This window comes from Macaca thibetana, chromosome 6, assembly GCF_024542745.1.
Source record: "Macaca thibetana thibetana isolate TM-01 chromosome 6, ASM2454274v1, whole genome shotgun sequence".
Lineage (NCBI taxonomy): Eukaryota > Metazoa > Chordata > Mammalia > Primates > Cercopithecidae > Macaca > Macaca thibetana.
This window is the reverse complement of record NC_065583.1, coordinates 162,150,930-162,166,044: the sequence shown is the minus strand read 5'-3', so window position 1 is coordinate 162,166,044 and position 15,115 is coordinate 162,150,930. Positions and strand designations below refer to the sequence as shown.

Here is a 15,115-nt window from a genome sequence, read left to right as displayed (position 1 = left end):
ATCACCCAACCATCCATCCAACCACCCAGTCACCCAACCACTCATTCATTTATCTATCTATCCAACCACTTAACCACCCACCCACCCATCCACACGTGCACATACACGTCCATATAAAATTACTGCTGTATCTATCTGTATTAAAAATACATGTGTTTGTACATTTCGAATCCAATACCTCAGGGTTCTTTCCATCCTTTCCCTTTCTAAGTTTATTAATCTGTTCTCAGGCAGCAAGAAACCTGTCTTCTTTTGTCCTTAATGTCCTTAATTTGCTCCATTTCCCAACCATTCTGTCTGGGTTCTCCACCTCCAACCCCTACCACCCACTCACTTAACCTGGTGCAGTGACACCTCTGTTGGCACCTCCACCCCTCACTTCCTCAGTTTCATCATGCCAAGAGGGAAGGTGTCAGGAAGATGGGAAGGGAAAGACTGCTTTTGTTTTTTAAGTGATTTTTATTTTATATTCCTAAATCAGTGGTTTGCAGACTTGAGTGTCTTGGTTTAAAATGCAGCAGTACTCTACCCCAGAGATAGTGAATCTCCATTTTCAGAGGCCTTCTCTACTGCTGCAGCGACTGATGCTGATGGTACACAGATCACATGCTGAGCAGCACTCCTGAGCTTGCTCTGAAGAGCTGGGGGTCTGCTGAGGACGCATCCATCTCACAGATATGGAGCCCCTGCCAAGTGCTATACATCGAGCTGGATGCCGGGTCGTGTGGGGGTAGGAGTAGTTTTAAGCAGGGCTTGCTTTGCTTTTTTTATTTCCTTTTCCTTGCCTCTCTCTTCTCTTATTTCCTTTCTTCTCTTCCCTTCATTTTCTCTACAATTTTTTTCTTTGAACAGTGTTGATAGTTTCTAGTCTCTGATCATATAAATTTGCTTTGGGAAAGTTTCCCAGCATTTTTTTTCCAAGACGCAAGCACCTGCTCTGCTTTGCTTTAATTAGACCTGCCCGTGTCACTCCTGTTTGTGCTTTAGCAACAGGAACGCACCTGAGCCTTCTGAACACTCACTTGCTTCAGCTTGCCAGGTCTGAGCTAATCTTGTTGGCTACAGTTGATCACAAGAGAGTGAAGCAGTGTAAACGTTGGAGATAAGTTGTAGTCATTTTTAACATTTTAAGTAAGCCAACTCAGCTACTAGTTTTTCAACAAACTAAATTTATAAAAATGATTTTCATCTCAGTGTGCCTGTGTTGCCTCGCAAGCCTCAATGCCAGGTGTTTGGATTGCAAGGTGAGACTGCATAATAAGCAGCCACGCATCCACCAAAGGGCCACTGCTGCAGCCACGGAGCCCAAGCAAGGCGAAGTGCAATGGGGTGTTGGCTTGCTTGATCTCATGTGACTTCAGGGCTTAGTTTCTGCATCCATTTCTCAGTTTAACAAATGTGCCAACTCATCGTGTGCCTCAGCAAGGCCTCATGGGAATGAATGATTTGCTGCGTGCAAAGCTGGTTGAGCTCCTCTTTAAAGGCACTGTATCAATGGGTGATGGCAGGGTTGGGGTTATTAGCAAAGATGAAAACACACAGTAAAATGAGTCACCTAGATAGGAAACTCCCTAAAACCAAAAAACCAACTCTCTGTGATATGTGTGGAAGCTCAGTTCCCTTGCGGTAGAGCCACTTCTTTTTTTGTGGAATGGAGTCTTGCTCTGTTGCCCAGGCTGGAATGCAGTGGTGCAATTTCAGCTCACTGCAACCTCCGCCTCCTGGGTTTAAGCGATTCTTGTGCCTCAGCCTCCTGAGCAGCTGGGATTACAGGCGTGTGCCACCAGGTCTGGCTAATTTTTGTATTTTTAGTAGAGACAGGGTTTCACCACGTTGGCCAGGCTGGTCTTAAACTCCTGACTTCAAGTGATTTGCCCACCTCGGCCTCCCAAAGTACTGAGATTATAGGCATGAGCCACCGCGCCCAGCGGTCACTTCTGTCACAGTTGTATAAAGCCTCATTAAAGATCGCAGTGTTGCTGTAGTGACACGCAGTGCTGTAGTCAGCATCTGCCATAGTATCAGAGCCAACAGCCCGTATAACAGCTATCTTCTTCTCACCCCAAACTCAGCTTGAGGCCTTGCAAGCACTTGAGATATAAAAGCAACAAAAGTAGAGCCCAGGTGCAGTCTGTGGAACTTGCATGTGAGGCACATGTACCTGACTCACGCCAACTGGGCTGCTCCAGCCGTTTCCTGTTTTGGTCTTATTTTGGTTTTTCCTTTCCAATAATCCCAGGTTTACAGGTGTCAGAGAGTCAGACCAAGGTAAACTGATCTGATTTTGAATAAGAAACTGAATAGCTGAAAGAAATAGAAATCAGCGTTTGGAGGTCCATCCTGTAAGAACTTTGCCTGGAAAAGGAACCAGCTTTCTCTGTGTTCTCCCTGAAGCATGGGAAAGTATCTGTCGTTGGGAACACATGCCCTTTCAGGAGGTAATTGACCTGCACTGTTGGTAGGAGCATCTTATGTAGCCATCTGAAGACAGATTGGAACTTCCTTACTCAGAAGAGTTCAACTATTTGGCCAAGGAATATCAACTATTGCTGCAGAATAAGCTGGGTAGTCACCTGCTGACCCCTTTTCATTCTTTTCTGCTTTATTAGAACCTTGATATGAGAATAAGTTCAGCAAGAGTTGGAGAGGAGAGTGAAATCATTCCCAGGCTTCCTGTGGAGGTCTGTGCTCTGCAGGCCATGGTGAGCTAAGCCTGAGAAAGAATTAAAACAGTGTTGGCTTTGAGTCAGCAGAAATAGTGCAATTCATTTCATAAAAGTTTTGAAAGAACACTTTTTCTTTATTACAGGCTAAATGTCTTGGTGTATTTTGCCTATTTTTGTTGTATCTTGGGAATGCCATTTTCTAGCACGTTTTAGATCTAAAACACTGCGTTTGGACTTAATTGATATGCCTGTCACTCATCTTCATTTGGTCTTTGGGCAGTTGTTGCTTTTGCAGTGGTAAGCAAGAATGTCTAGATGCTGCTGTCTTTCCTTAGGTCAGAGCCGTGTTCATCCCTGGTGCAGGTGAAGCATATTCCTGCCGGAAATGCTCAGCCCTCATCTGATTTTCTAGGAAATGTAGAGATCCCAGTACCAGAAGCAAGAATAGGCAAATCTCTGAAGTTTTATGGCTCTTTTTAAGGGTGACATGCAGAAATCCAAGTTACAAGTCTATGTGCAGTCTGATGAACAGTAGCTATTCAACAACCGGGCCATTGTTCAGACAGTCACACTTCTTTTTAAATATTAGAAACAAACGTACCTTTGATATGGTAAAATTTTAAACTTACCTTTAATTACTTTTTCTGCTTTAGTTAGTACTTGCATTTTTCTGAACTCATTTGGATATCAGAGCATTGTAGTTTCTCTCTTTATAAAATGTTAATCTTTGTAACATGTAACTTTGATTGCCCTTCAAGTTCCCCAGCTGTGTATTCCAAGAAAAACAAAGAGCAGACTGAAAAATGAGCTGATCTGATTGGTTAAAAAATTATTATAGGAAAGTCCTGCTATTTGATAAGGTTGATTTTCTTTTTGCAGCTGTTGTCTCTTTGTGGCTCAGAGTTTCAGTGCCTGGAAGCTAAAAACAGAGTTTTAAACAAAATGTATAACTGAAGTAAATTCATTCACCTGGTTCTGTAGTTAAGAAACTGTAGAAGTACACCACATGCCATAAACTTAGGTTACTTGTTTTAGCACTTACATTTTATGTGAATTTTTTGTCTGCTCTATGCAGTCTCTTCTTTCATTAATTTTCTCCTGGTCATTCTGTGCCATATAAAAATTATTATCTCTATACAAGAGAACAGCAGTCTTCGTAAAATTGTAGCATATTTTTCCACATATTACTGTAATTACAAAGACTAAGACATTTTGCCAAAAACGAAACTGTATATGCCATCCTTTATGTGTTTAAATAGTACTTTTTAATTGCCAGGTCTACAAAACCTGTACTGAAATAATATAGAATCATGTTTGGAAAGGTTTATTGGAGAAATGCTGTTTTTTAAAACGTGGAGTTCCATGCTGTCTGGTTCTAGTATAGAATCATGTTTGGAAAGGTTTACTGGAGAAATCCTGGTTTTTAAAACATGGAGTTCCATGCTGTCTGGTTCTAGTGTAGAATCATGTTTGGAAAGGTTTACTGGAGAAACGCTGGTTTTAAACGTGGAGTTCCATGCTGTCTGGTTCTAGTGTAGAATCATGTTTGGAAAGGTTTACTGGAGAAGTGCTGTTTTTTAAAACGTGGAGTTCCATGCTGTCTGGTTCTAGTGTAGAATCATGTTTGGAAAGGTTTACTGGAGAAATGCTGTTTTTTAAAACGTGGAGTTCCATGCTGTCTGGTTCTAGTATAGAATCATGTTTGGAAAGGTTTACTGGAGAAATGCTGGTTTTAAACGTGGAGTTCCATGCCGTCTGGTTCTAGTGTAGAATCATGTTTGGAAAGGTTTACTGGAGAAATGCTGTTTTTTAAAACGTGGAGTTCCATGCTGTCTGGTTCTAGTGTAGAATCATGTTTGGAAAGGTTTACTGGAGAAACGCTGGTTTTAAACGTGGAGTTCCATGCCGTCTGGTTCTAGTGTAGAATCATGTTTGGAAAGGTTTACTGGAGAAATGCTGGTTTTAAACGTGGAGTTCCATGCCGTCTGGTTCTAGTGTAGAATCATGTTTGGAAAGGTTTACTGGAGAAATGCTGGTTTTAAACGTGGAGTTCCGTGCTGTCTGGTTCTAGTGTAGAATCATGTTTGGAAAGGTTTATTGGAGAAGTGCTGGTTTTAAACGTGGAGTTCCGTGCTGTCTGGTTCTAGTGTAGAATCATGTTTGGAAAGGTTTACTGGAGAAGTGCTGGTTTTAAACGTGGAGTTCCGTGCTGTCTGGTTCTAGTGTAGAATCATGTTTGGAAAGGTTTACTGGAGAAGTGCTGGTTTTAAACGTGGAGTTCCGTGCTGTCTGGTTCTAGTGTAGAATCATGTTTGGAAAGGTTTACTGGAGAAACGCTGGTTTTAAAACGTGGAGTTCCGTGCTGTCTGGTTCTAGTGTAGAATCATGTTTGGAAAGGTTTACTGGAGAAACGCTGGTTTTAAAACGTGGAGTTCCGTGCTGTCTGGTTTTAGTGTAGAATCATGTTTGGAAAGGTTTACTGGAGAAGTGCTGGTTTTAAACGTGGAGTTCCGTGCTGTCTGGTTCTAGTGTAGAATCATGTTTGGAAAGGTTTACTGGAGAAACGCTGGTTGTAAACGTGAAGTTCCATGCTGTCTGGTTCTAGTGTAGAATCATGTTTGGAAAGGTTTACTGGAGAAACGCTGGTTTTAAACGTGGAGTTCCGTGCTGTCTGGTTCTAGTGTAGAATCATGTTTGGAAAGGTTTACTGGAGAAACGCTGGTTTTAAAACGTGGAGTTCCATGCTGTCTGGTTCTAGTGTAGAATCATGTTTGGAAAGGTTTACTGGAGAAACGCTGGTTTTAAAACGTGGAGTTCCGTGCTGTCTGGTTCTAGTGTAGAATCATGTTTGGAAAGGTTTATTGGAGAAGTGCTGGTTTTAAACGTGGAGTTCCGTCCTGTCTGGTTCCAGTGTAGAATCATGTTTGGAAAGGTTTACTGGAGAAGTGCTGGTTTTAAACATGGAGTTCCATGCTGTCTGGTTTTAGTGTAGAATCATTGTTGGAAAGGTTTATTGGAGAAGTGCTGGTTTTAAACGTGGAGTTCCGTGCCGTCTGGTTCTAGTGTAGAATCATGTTTGGAAAGGTTTACTGGAGAAACGCTGGTTTTAAACGTGGAGTTCCATGCCGTCTGGTTCTAGTGTAGAATCATGTTTGGAAAGGTTTACTGGAGAAATGCTGGTTTTAAACGTGGAGTTCCGTGCTGTCTGGTTCTAGTGTAGAATCATGTTTGGAAAGGTTTACTGGAGAAGTGCTGGTTTTAAACGTGGAGTTCCGTGCTGTCTGGTTCTAGTGTAGAATCATGTTTGGAAAGGTTTACTGGAGAAGTGCTGGTTTTAAACGTGGAGTTCCGTGCTGTCTGGTTCTAGTGTAGAATCATGTTTGGAAAGGTTTACTGGAGAAGTGCTGGTTTTAAACGTGGAGTTCCGTGCTGTCTGGTTCTAGTGTAGAATCATGTTTGGAAAGGTTTACTGGAGAAACGCTGGTTTTAAAACGTGGAGTTCCATGCTGTCTGGTTCTAGTGTAGAATCATGTTTGGAAAGGTTTACTGGAGAAGTGCTGGTTTTAAACGTGGAGTTGCGTGCTGTCTGGTTCTAGTGTAGAATCATGTTTGGAAAGGTTTACTGGAGAAGTGCTGGTTTTAAACGTGGAGTTCCATGCTGTCTGGTTTTAGTGTAGAATCATGTTTGGAAAGGTTTATTGGAGAAGTGCTGGTTTTAAACGTGGAGTTCCATGCTGTCTGGTTTTAGTGTAGAATCATGTTTGGAAAGGTTTATTGGAGAAGTGCTGGTTTTAAACGTGGAGTTCCGTGCTGTCTGGTTCTAGTGTAGAATCATGTTTGGAAAGGTTTATTGGAGAAGTGCTGGTTTTAAACGTGGAGTTCCGTGCTGTCTGGTTCTAGTGTAGAATCATGTTTGGAAAGGTTTACTGGAGAAACGCTGGTTTTAAACGTGGAGTTCCGTGCTGTCTGGTTCTAGTGTAGAATCATGTTTGGAAAGGTTTACTGGAGAAACGCTGGTTTTAAACGTGGAGTTCCATGCCGTCTGGTTCTAGTGTAGAATCATGTTTGGAAAGGTTTACTGGAGAAATGCTGGTTTAAACGTGGAGTTCCATGCTGTCTGGTTCTAGTGTAGAATCATGTTTGGAAAGGTTTACTGGAGAAACGCTGGTTGTAAACGTGAAGTTCCATGCTGTCTGGTTCTAGTGTAGAATCATGTTTGGAAAGGTTTACTGGAGAAACGCTGGTTGTAAACGTGGAGTTCCGTGCCGTCTGGTTCTAGTGGGTACAAGAGGTGTTTTCTCGCCCGGATCTTTACTGCCACTGTCACTGCCAACAAATGACAGTACCAGTGGCGGGACCAACAGACACTTTCATCCCCGCTTGTGAGTTCTCAGATGGTGGAGCTTTGCCTGAGGAGTTGTTGTATGTTAAGGTATTTGTGTATAGACATTTTCCACTGCCCTCCACCGCCATAGGCAAGTATGTCCTTCGAAATCCTGTCACGATCTCTGCCGTGGAGATCTGTTGAACAACTGCAGAGACACTCGAGGAAAGAAAGATTCCATGGAATATTGTTGCTCAGAGTACTCCATTCTCAGTTGGAGAATATTAACTGAGTATTAACTGTCACAGGGATGCGTTTTGGAAACTTGGTGAGGGCTGGGAACTCATCTTGTCCTTTTGCATTTGGTGGTTTAAGTTGCAAAACAATGGCTTAAGATAGAAATTGGCTTTCTCTCTGTGTAAAAGAAGTCCAAAGGCTGTCATTCCAGGGCTAGTGTGGTAGCTCTATTCGTAAGAGGATCTCTGGATCCTTCTGTCTTCCTGTGTTGCCTTTTTTAACAGGTAGGCTACTGTTTTTAAGATTGCCCCAGAGTCATCAATAACTGCTGAAGCTCCAGCCATCTCATTCAAGTTCTTGGCAGCAAGGAGGAGGAAGGGACAAGGGGAATGAGCGTACCTGCCAGCTTAGCCCCTAAACAGCTTTCCTGGAATCCCATTCAACATTTTTTACTTTTGTATATTGGCCACTCATATATGTAAGCAAGGCTGGGAAATGTGGCATTATAGCTGGAGTGTTGCTGTTTCTGACTGTAGGGGTTTGGCTATCCAGGAGGGGCGAGTGGATTTTGGGGAACAGCTGTCAGTTTCTGGCACAGTTCACCAAATCATACGTTCTGGTGTACATTTTCCGACAGTATTGCAAGGAGTAAAATGTAGAGGAAACATTTGTAAGGAATTCTTTTCAAGGTCGACACAATGTGAAATGTATGACTTAGAGCAGTAGCTCTCAGTTCTGAGAGATGCAGCACTCCAATTATATCACACAAATTTTATGACACCTGCTTTATGATCCTGAAATAAAATGCATACATACTTTAATCTACCTTTGCGTATAATTTACATGTGTACATAAAAATTACATGCTACAATGTAAGTTGGAGACAAAAGGTGATTTATGATAAAATGTTTTTCAGTCTATAAATGCCTAAATGCATCTATTGTAGGTGAAAAAATTAGATATTCAGATGCTGGTCATGTATATAAAACCATTGTGAATATAGCAACTATAACTGTAGCCTGGTCATGTGGCCTCTTGGTGATACAAGGATTGAGAATGGTTTTATTGTGGTCATGTGATATTTTGAAAGGGAAAACATCTCCTGTAAAGTTCCAAAGAAAACCAAACACTGTCTTTCTTTGATTAACATGATTGTTGGATTTGTGGAAAGATCAGTGATGTTAACACTGAGCAAAAAGATAAAAACCGTGTATTTGTGTGTTAAAAAGAGCCTTGCTTAGATGATCACAAAAAGCAGGACATTTCTTCACCATGTGCTAATATCCTGCTCATTTCAGAGTACCCTGCTTCTCTGAATCCACCACCCAAATCAATCCTGGTGCCTCCTCTCTTCAAAACCATTACATCAACAGTGTCCGCACCAATTTCAGTGACTTCTGGGCACAAGTGAGAACCCTGCTTTAGAAGACTCTTTACATTTTCCATTTTTGTGTTAACTGACACTAATTCAGCAGTTAATGTGGTTAGTTTTTCCCTTGTTATCTTTGGTTTTGTCAGCTGAGCTTATTTCCTCTTAAGTTTTGCTGTAAGGCTGTATTAAGTGAATTTTAAACCCTAGTGAGGAATAATCAACACTTCCAACGTCTCAGATTCAGGTATTGAAAAGTAAATGTGTTACAATCTGGCACAACTGCAGTTAGAAGAGGATTAAAGGAAGTGATTAGGAAATTCTGCAGGGTCATTTGCCACCAGGTTTTGGTTGTAAAGGCTCTCAGTTTTAGCTTTTCCCATTAACCTATTCCCTGTGTGCTCTTTTTTATTCTAAGGGCTTCTCTAAACTGGGCTTATGTCTGTTAAAAGTGCCCCTAAACTTGCTCCTCTTCTTTTTTTTGGAGATGGAGTCTCACTCTGTCGCCCAGGCTGGAGTGCAGTGGCACGATCTTGTCTCACTGCAACTTCCACCTCCCGGGGTCAAGCCATTCTCCTGTCTCAGCCTCATGAATAGCTGGGACTACAGGTGCCCACCATCATGCCCAGCTAATTTTTGTATTTTTAGTAGAGAAGGAGTTTCACCATGTTGGCCAGGATGGTCTCAATCACTTGACCTCATGATCTGCCCACCTCGGCCTCCCAAAGTGCTGGGATTACAGGCGTGAGCCACTGTACCCGGCCTGCTCCTCTTCTTACTAGAAACCCAAGGAGGTTTTTAGATTCAGAAGTATCTAAGCAGAAGGATCATGTGAAGAGGCCCTACTTAAGACACCTGCATCCCACACCTGGTTACCTTATGCATCACACACACTTTGTGTTGTCTGATTGTCACTTTTTTTTTCCCCAAGAACATCTGGCATAATTAATTACTCATAAGTCTTATGAGTCACATAAGTAGGAAAAACACAATGCTTGCTTTCTAAATTGCACCCTCACCTTTTGTTATTTCTTTGATTAACCTGAATGCTTTCATTTAATTGTAGTTTGAGAATAAATTGCCTTAATGTAGCACTGAAATCTTTTCTTTAAATGATGGCATTTTAATTAAAACTGCTTTTTAAAGTTAATGAGTCAAATAGAATGGCATTTTACATTTTCTTTTGTGATGTTAAATTGCTCTCCAGCTATGTCAGAAAGTTTAAGTACATATTCTTTGCCTAGTACTAGCAATCTAGTGCTAGTACTAGATTTTTTTTTTAACTGAGGCTTTAAGGAACAATTTTGTTCCATTGTGATGATCTGTTGTATTCTCTCTAACATGTCTCAAGATAAAATTATTACTTTTAAATTTTAATTTGCAGATATCCCAGGAATGCAGTTTCTGTTAGTTGATTTATGGCATTTAAGGCAAATAGTATGCCTATTCATTGAGTAGTATCTACTACAGTGTTTTGTTGTAATTAATGTTCTTTTATTTTCACCTAGTGTTTTGCATCATTTGGCTTTGTGATGTCATTGGATAACTGGTGGATTGTTTTAAATTTTATCCTATATAAAACTGCCTCTGAGTAAAACTGTGGTGTGAATGGGTGTGTGTGTAATGTGTGTACATGTATGTGTGTGCCTATAGGTACACACACGTATCCAAGGACAGCATCTGTGGCACAGCCTAGGCCAAACCTCAGATCTTGAAGAATCACTCATGTATTTTGTGGGCAGGTGAGCCAAGATGGGAAGTCGCTCCTTGACAAGCTCCAGCGGCCCTTGACTCCTGGCAGCTCCGATTCCCTGACGGCGTCTGCCAACTACTCCAAGGCCGTGCACCATGTCCTGGATGTCATCCACGAGGTGCTGCACCACCAGCGGCAGCTTGAGAACATCTGGCAACACCGCAAGGTCCGGCTCCATCAGAGGCTGCAGCTGTGTGTTTTCCAGCAGGACGTTCAACAGGTCAGTTTCGCCTCGTGCCCTTCTGCATGGGAAATGGCTTTCATTGAGTAGAGTTTGGATACTTCATCATATTGGGAAGATCTGTGTCTAAGAAGTGATGACTAGAAGATAAGGAGAGGAGCTTTTTTGTTGACTGTAAGTGAAAACTGGGCTTAAGAATGCGTGTTCAGGCTACTGTCAGCCAGTAGCTCCTGTGTGCTGAACCCAGGAGAGGATGTGAGGCCTACACTGGGAAGTGTCTGAGTTTTCTTCTAGAAACAGATCATTCTTATTTATATTTATTTGTGGCAATAATGCTGGTGTGCTCCCGCAGTGTATTGTTACAATTTAGTTTACACTTGTATGTTTTCCAGCTACTTAAACAGTGAGGTGGTCATGCTTCACTTCCAACTTGGTAGATAGTGCAGTCCCTGGTGCACAGTAGGTACATTATAATTAGTTATCTCGTTGATGAAAAGTAGACTTTTATGACTACTCATTTCTAAGCAGTTGACATCTCTTTTGTTTTAAAGAAACAAAAGTAAGAGTAAGTCCAGTTTCCCATTGATTTGCTTCCTTATGACAGAATAAGAGTTTTAAGGATTAAAGCTATGGGAGTAAAATATGACATAGCTTTAGGGATAAATAAGATAATAGCCGTGTCCTTGCCCCCAAATAGAGGGAAAGACAAGGGAATGAATGGGGTGTCCCCTCTGGGGAGGAGGAATCCTGGAGAATGCAGGGCAGCCCATGGCCTCAGGAAGTTGGCTGGGAGCTGCCGTGATAAGCCTGCAGAGAGCCACTCTCACTGTCTCAGGTTTCCATCCCTGAGTGGCATGTGAAGGTGAGTGAGTTTTCTGCTGAATGGGCTGGGAGTTTGGAGAGTCGCCCTGTGTTCCGATGAGAATGAGATTCTCTGTATGTCATTCACCGTCATTGTCATCATTCTTCACTTCACGTGAGTCTGGTAAGTTCAAAAGACACTGAATGGGCCAGGTGTGGTGGCTCACGCCTGTAATCCCAGCACTTTGGAAGGCCGAGATGGGCAGATCGCTTGACACTAGGAGTTTGAGACCAACCTGGCCAACATGGCGAAACCCTGTCTGTATTAAAAATACAAAAATTAGGCCAGGTGGGGTAGCTAATGCATGTAATCTCAGCACTTTGGGAGGCTGAGGGTGGTGGATCACCTGAGGTCAGGAGTTCGAGACCAGCCTGCCCAACATTGTGAAACCCTGTCTCTACTAAAAATACAAAAATTAGCCTGGTCTGGTGGCACGTGACTATAATCCCAGCTATTTGGAAGGCTGAGGCAGGAGAATCGCTTGAACCTGGGAGTCGGAAGTTGCAGTGAGCCAAGATCGCACCATTGCACTCCAGCCTAGGTGACAGAGTGAGAGACTCCGTCTCAAAAGAAAAAAAGCCTGGCATGCTGGCACATGCTTGTAATCCCAGTTACTCAGGAGACTGAGGCAGGAGAATCACTTGAACCTGAGAGGCGGAGGTTGTAGTAAGCCAAGATCACGCCACTGCACTTAAGCCTGGGCAACAGAGCAAGACTCCATCTCAAAAAACCAAAAAAAAAAAGAAGACTCTGAATGGCCCAGTAATTTTAAATTTTCATACACCGTGCTTTGGTTCTAATTTTATTTTTTGAGTTCTCCAAAGGTGACATATACAAAGTGCTTCAGGAGTGATCATTTTGTTATTATTTATGCTTCTTAACAATGTTGTTTTAGTCCAAGAAGATAATTGCTGGAGAAAGAATACAGTGCAGGAAAGAAGAGGAGGGAGCCAGTGGTGAAGAGGGATTGAGAGGACAGACATTGTGGGAATGAAATCATGAATAATCGTGTTTTTGAATTGTGCAAAAACTTCCACAAACCATGAAATGTTGGCGGTTTAAATGTAGCTGTTGAAAGCTTCCCCACATTCCTTGTATCCCTTGGGTCAAGCATAATTCCACATCCCTGGACTGATGCACTTCCCAAGAGGGGGCCTCATTAACTCACCCGAGGGAGCAGTGGCAAGGACACCCCCACCTTTCCCCCCACACCCCATTTCTCATGGCTCTTTTTTCTCTAAACTCATGCTTAGGTTAGAAAAGAGCACAAGGTAAGGAAGCCCTTGGGAATAGGCTGAATCTGGCCATCTAATTTAACGCCAAATACTTAATATGCTTGAGTTTGAAAACAGCAAACATGTAGAAAGGTAATTATGATAATTATGAGGCCAGTTCTTTAAGCTAGCTTTTTTCCCCTCTCAAACAGCATGTTGGCTTGGATGTCAGCAGGAGAAAGTGTTTTTTTGCAATACACATAATGCATATATGGTCCTGTTAGCATTCCATAGAAAATAGATACTGTTCATGAAGGTAATTATTTTTGTTGATGAATGTTCTGGAATGGTTTGGACTTGTTATGTGAACAAGAAATTGCTCTGTAGGCTTTGACTTGTGAGGTAAAGAGTGAGGCTGATAAGATTAATCAGAGCAAATACTGTGACAATAGGATGTCAAAACCAAAACTGTGTTTCTGAAACTCAAGGAATTAATGACACATAGGGAAGTTTTTGCCATATTAAGTATAGAGTAGGAGAGGCAAGTCAAGAATAAATGAAAGAAAAATAGTAGTACTTTAGAAGGACGTTACCAGCAGAAGATAAATTTGTAAAGACAGTAGTAACCGAAATCCGTAAGAACATAGTAAACCTATTAGAGACACCACAGTGGTTTTCATTTGACTGCTTTGGGTGATGCAGAAGCACCTGTAAATACATTGAGAAAAAGGAAGAGCAAATTACTGAACAATAGGCGAGGCATGGCATGATGACAGTTTTATGAACGCCACCCCAGAAGAGTAAATGCTTGTCTGTTGAAAAATATTTGAAGGAACAAATGCGTCTGTTAGTGGGCCCTGAGGAACCAAATGGGGGAGGATGACAGAGGGAGTTTGGTTTGTAAAACATGGTTAATTTTGGTTTCGTGGTTAATTTTTTCCCCTCTTAATAAGCAGAGGCCAATTCATAACTTCTGTGTAGAAGGCATTTCGAATGGTAGTCGGGCGTGGCAGGGGAGGTGGTTGAAGCTGCTGTGTGTAGCACACTTACCATGCTTCCAATTTAGAGCTGGGCGGGGAGTTGGGAAGACCTGCTGAGGACTTTCCCAGACGCACATGCTGGCTGCCTTTGCCATTGTTCACTTAAAAAGAAAATGGAAATTCTTTATCACATTTCCTAATGATCAAATAATATGCATCTCTCCATTGCCTTATGTTTAGTATCAGAGTATCTCTCAGCAAAGGTTTGGTTGAATGAATGAATGAATAGCTGTGTTACTGCCACACACTGTTTTCTAGTTTAGAGTATGCTTTAGTTTTCTCTAAGAAGGTAACTTATTTTTGCTTTGCCTGTTCAGATGGGTAGAAGTAGTCCAAAGGGGATGCCATCAGACTTGTTTTTCTGCCTTACCCGTTCAGCTGGCCTGGCTCTACTTGGATTGTTGCGATTTAGTTACTCCAGCGTGTCAGGAGCAGTGAATGGCCCCATAGGTTTGCTTTCCTGAAGCCAGATGAGTTCCCTGAGGAAGCCCCTCAGCGGGGATGCCTTCTGCAAAGCCCCCATTTCCCCCATAGCTCTTCATGTGTGAGCGCCACCCCCTTGCAAGTGTCTCTTGGCAGGACCCTCCAGGGCCATGTTGGACCATTTTTAAAATAATACTTTTTTTTTTTTTTTTTTTTTTGAGACGGAGTCTCGCTCTGTCGCCCTGGCTGGAGTGCAGTGGCCGGATCTCAGCTCACTGCAAGCTCCGCCTCCCGGGTTTACGCCATTCTCCTGCCTCAGCCTCCCGAGTAACTGGGACTACAGGCGCCCACCACCTTGCCCAGCTAGTTTTTTTGTATTTTTTAGTAGAGACGGGATTTCAGCGTGTTAGCCAGGATGGTCTCAATCTCCTGACCTCGTGATCCGCCCATCTCGGCCTCCCAAAGTGCTGGGATTACAGGCTTGAGCCACTGCGCCCAGCCAAAAATAATACTCTTAAAAAACTGATCAGGCAAACCTAGTCCACTCTAAATTCTTCTTGTCCAGATTTTATTCTTTTTTTCTCTTTCTAAAACACCTTAATTGAATGTGTGATGCTCTGAAAGTTTCAGGGATAAATATGTTGACAGGGTCCAAGTTCCTTTTCTCAAGGAATTTATAATCTGATAAGAGTAGATTGTTTTTAGCAGATGGTTTTGTAGTCTAATAAATTTGACTGTGCCAGGCTCATCTGCAGCACTCATGTCTTTGGTTATTGTGGAGTATAATTTGCTAAGGCGTAAATTTGAATCCTGCCTGTCAAGGTGCTATCAGGAGTGAGGGGTAAATAAAACTTGCGACCTCTTCTGTGGTGTCTGATTGCCTTACAGCATATACATTTTGATGGGGCATATGTACATTTCAGTGATTTGTGCAAATTTGGGTGTTCCTCAGAGCTTTTTCTGAATTCTCAAACGTCAAGTGTCTAATACATAAGGAAAAATGAAAGGTCCTACAGTAGAGGGGCAAGTAGCAGCTATCATATTGA

General features: G+C 42.2%; 1 protein-coding gene across 1 annotated transcript in view; it reads left to right on the top strand.

Annotated features, from left to right (window-relative positions):
* Window positions 1-15,115, top strand: part of TRIO (trio Rho guanine nucleotide exchange factor) — a 368,268-nt gene that overhangs the window by 166,446 nt on the left and 186,707 nt on the right. The window contains 1 exon segment of the mRNA XM_050794763.1: window positions 10,339-10,569. Coding sequence (XP_050650720.1) covers window positions 10,339-10,569 — 231 coding nt within the window.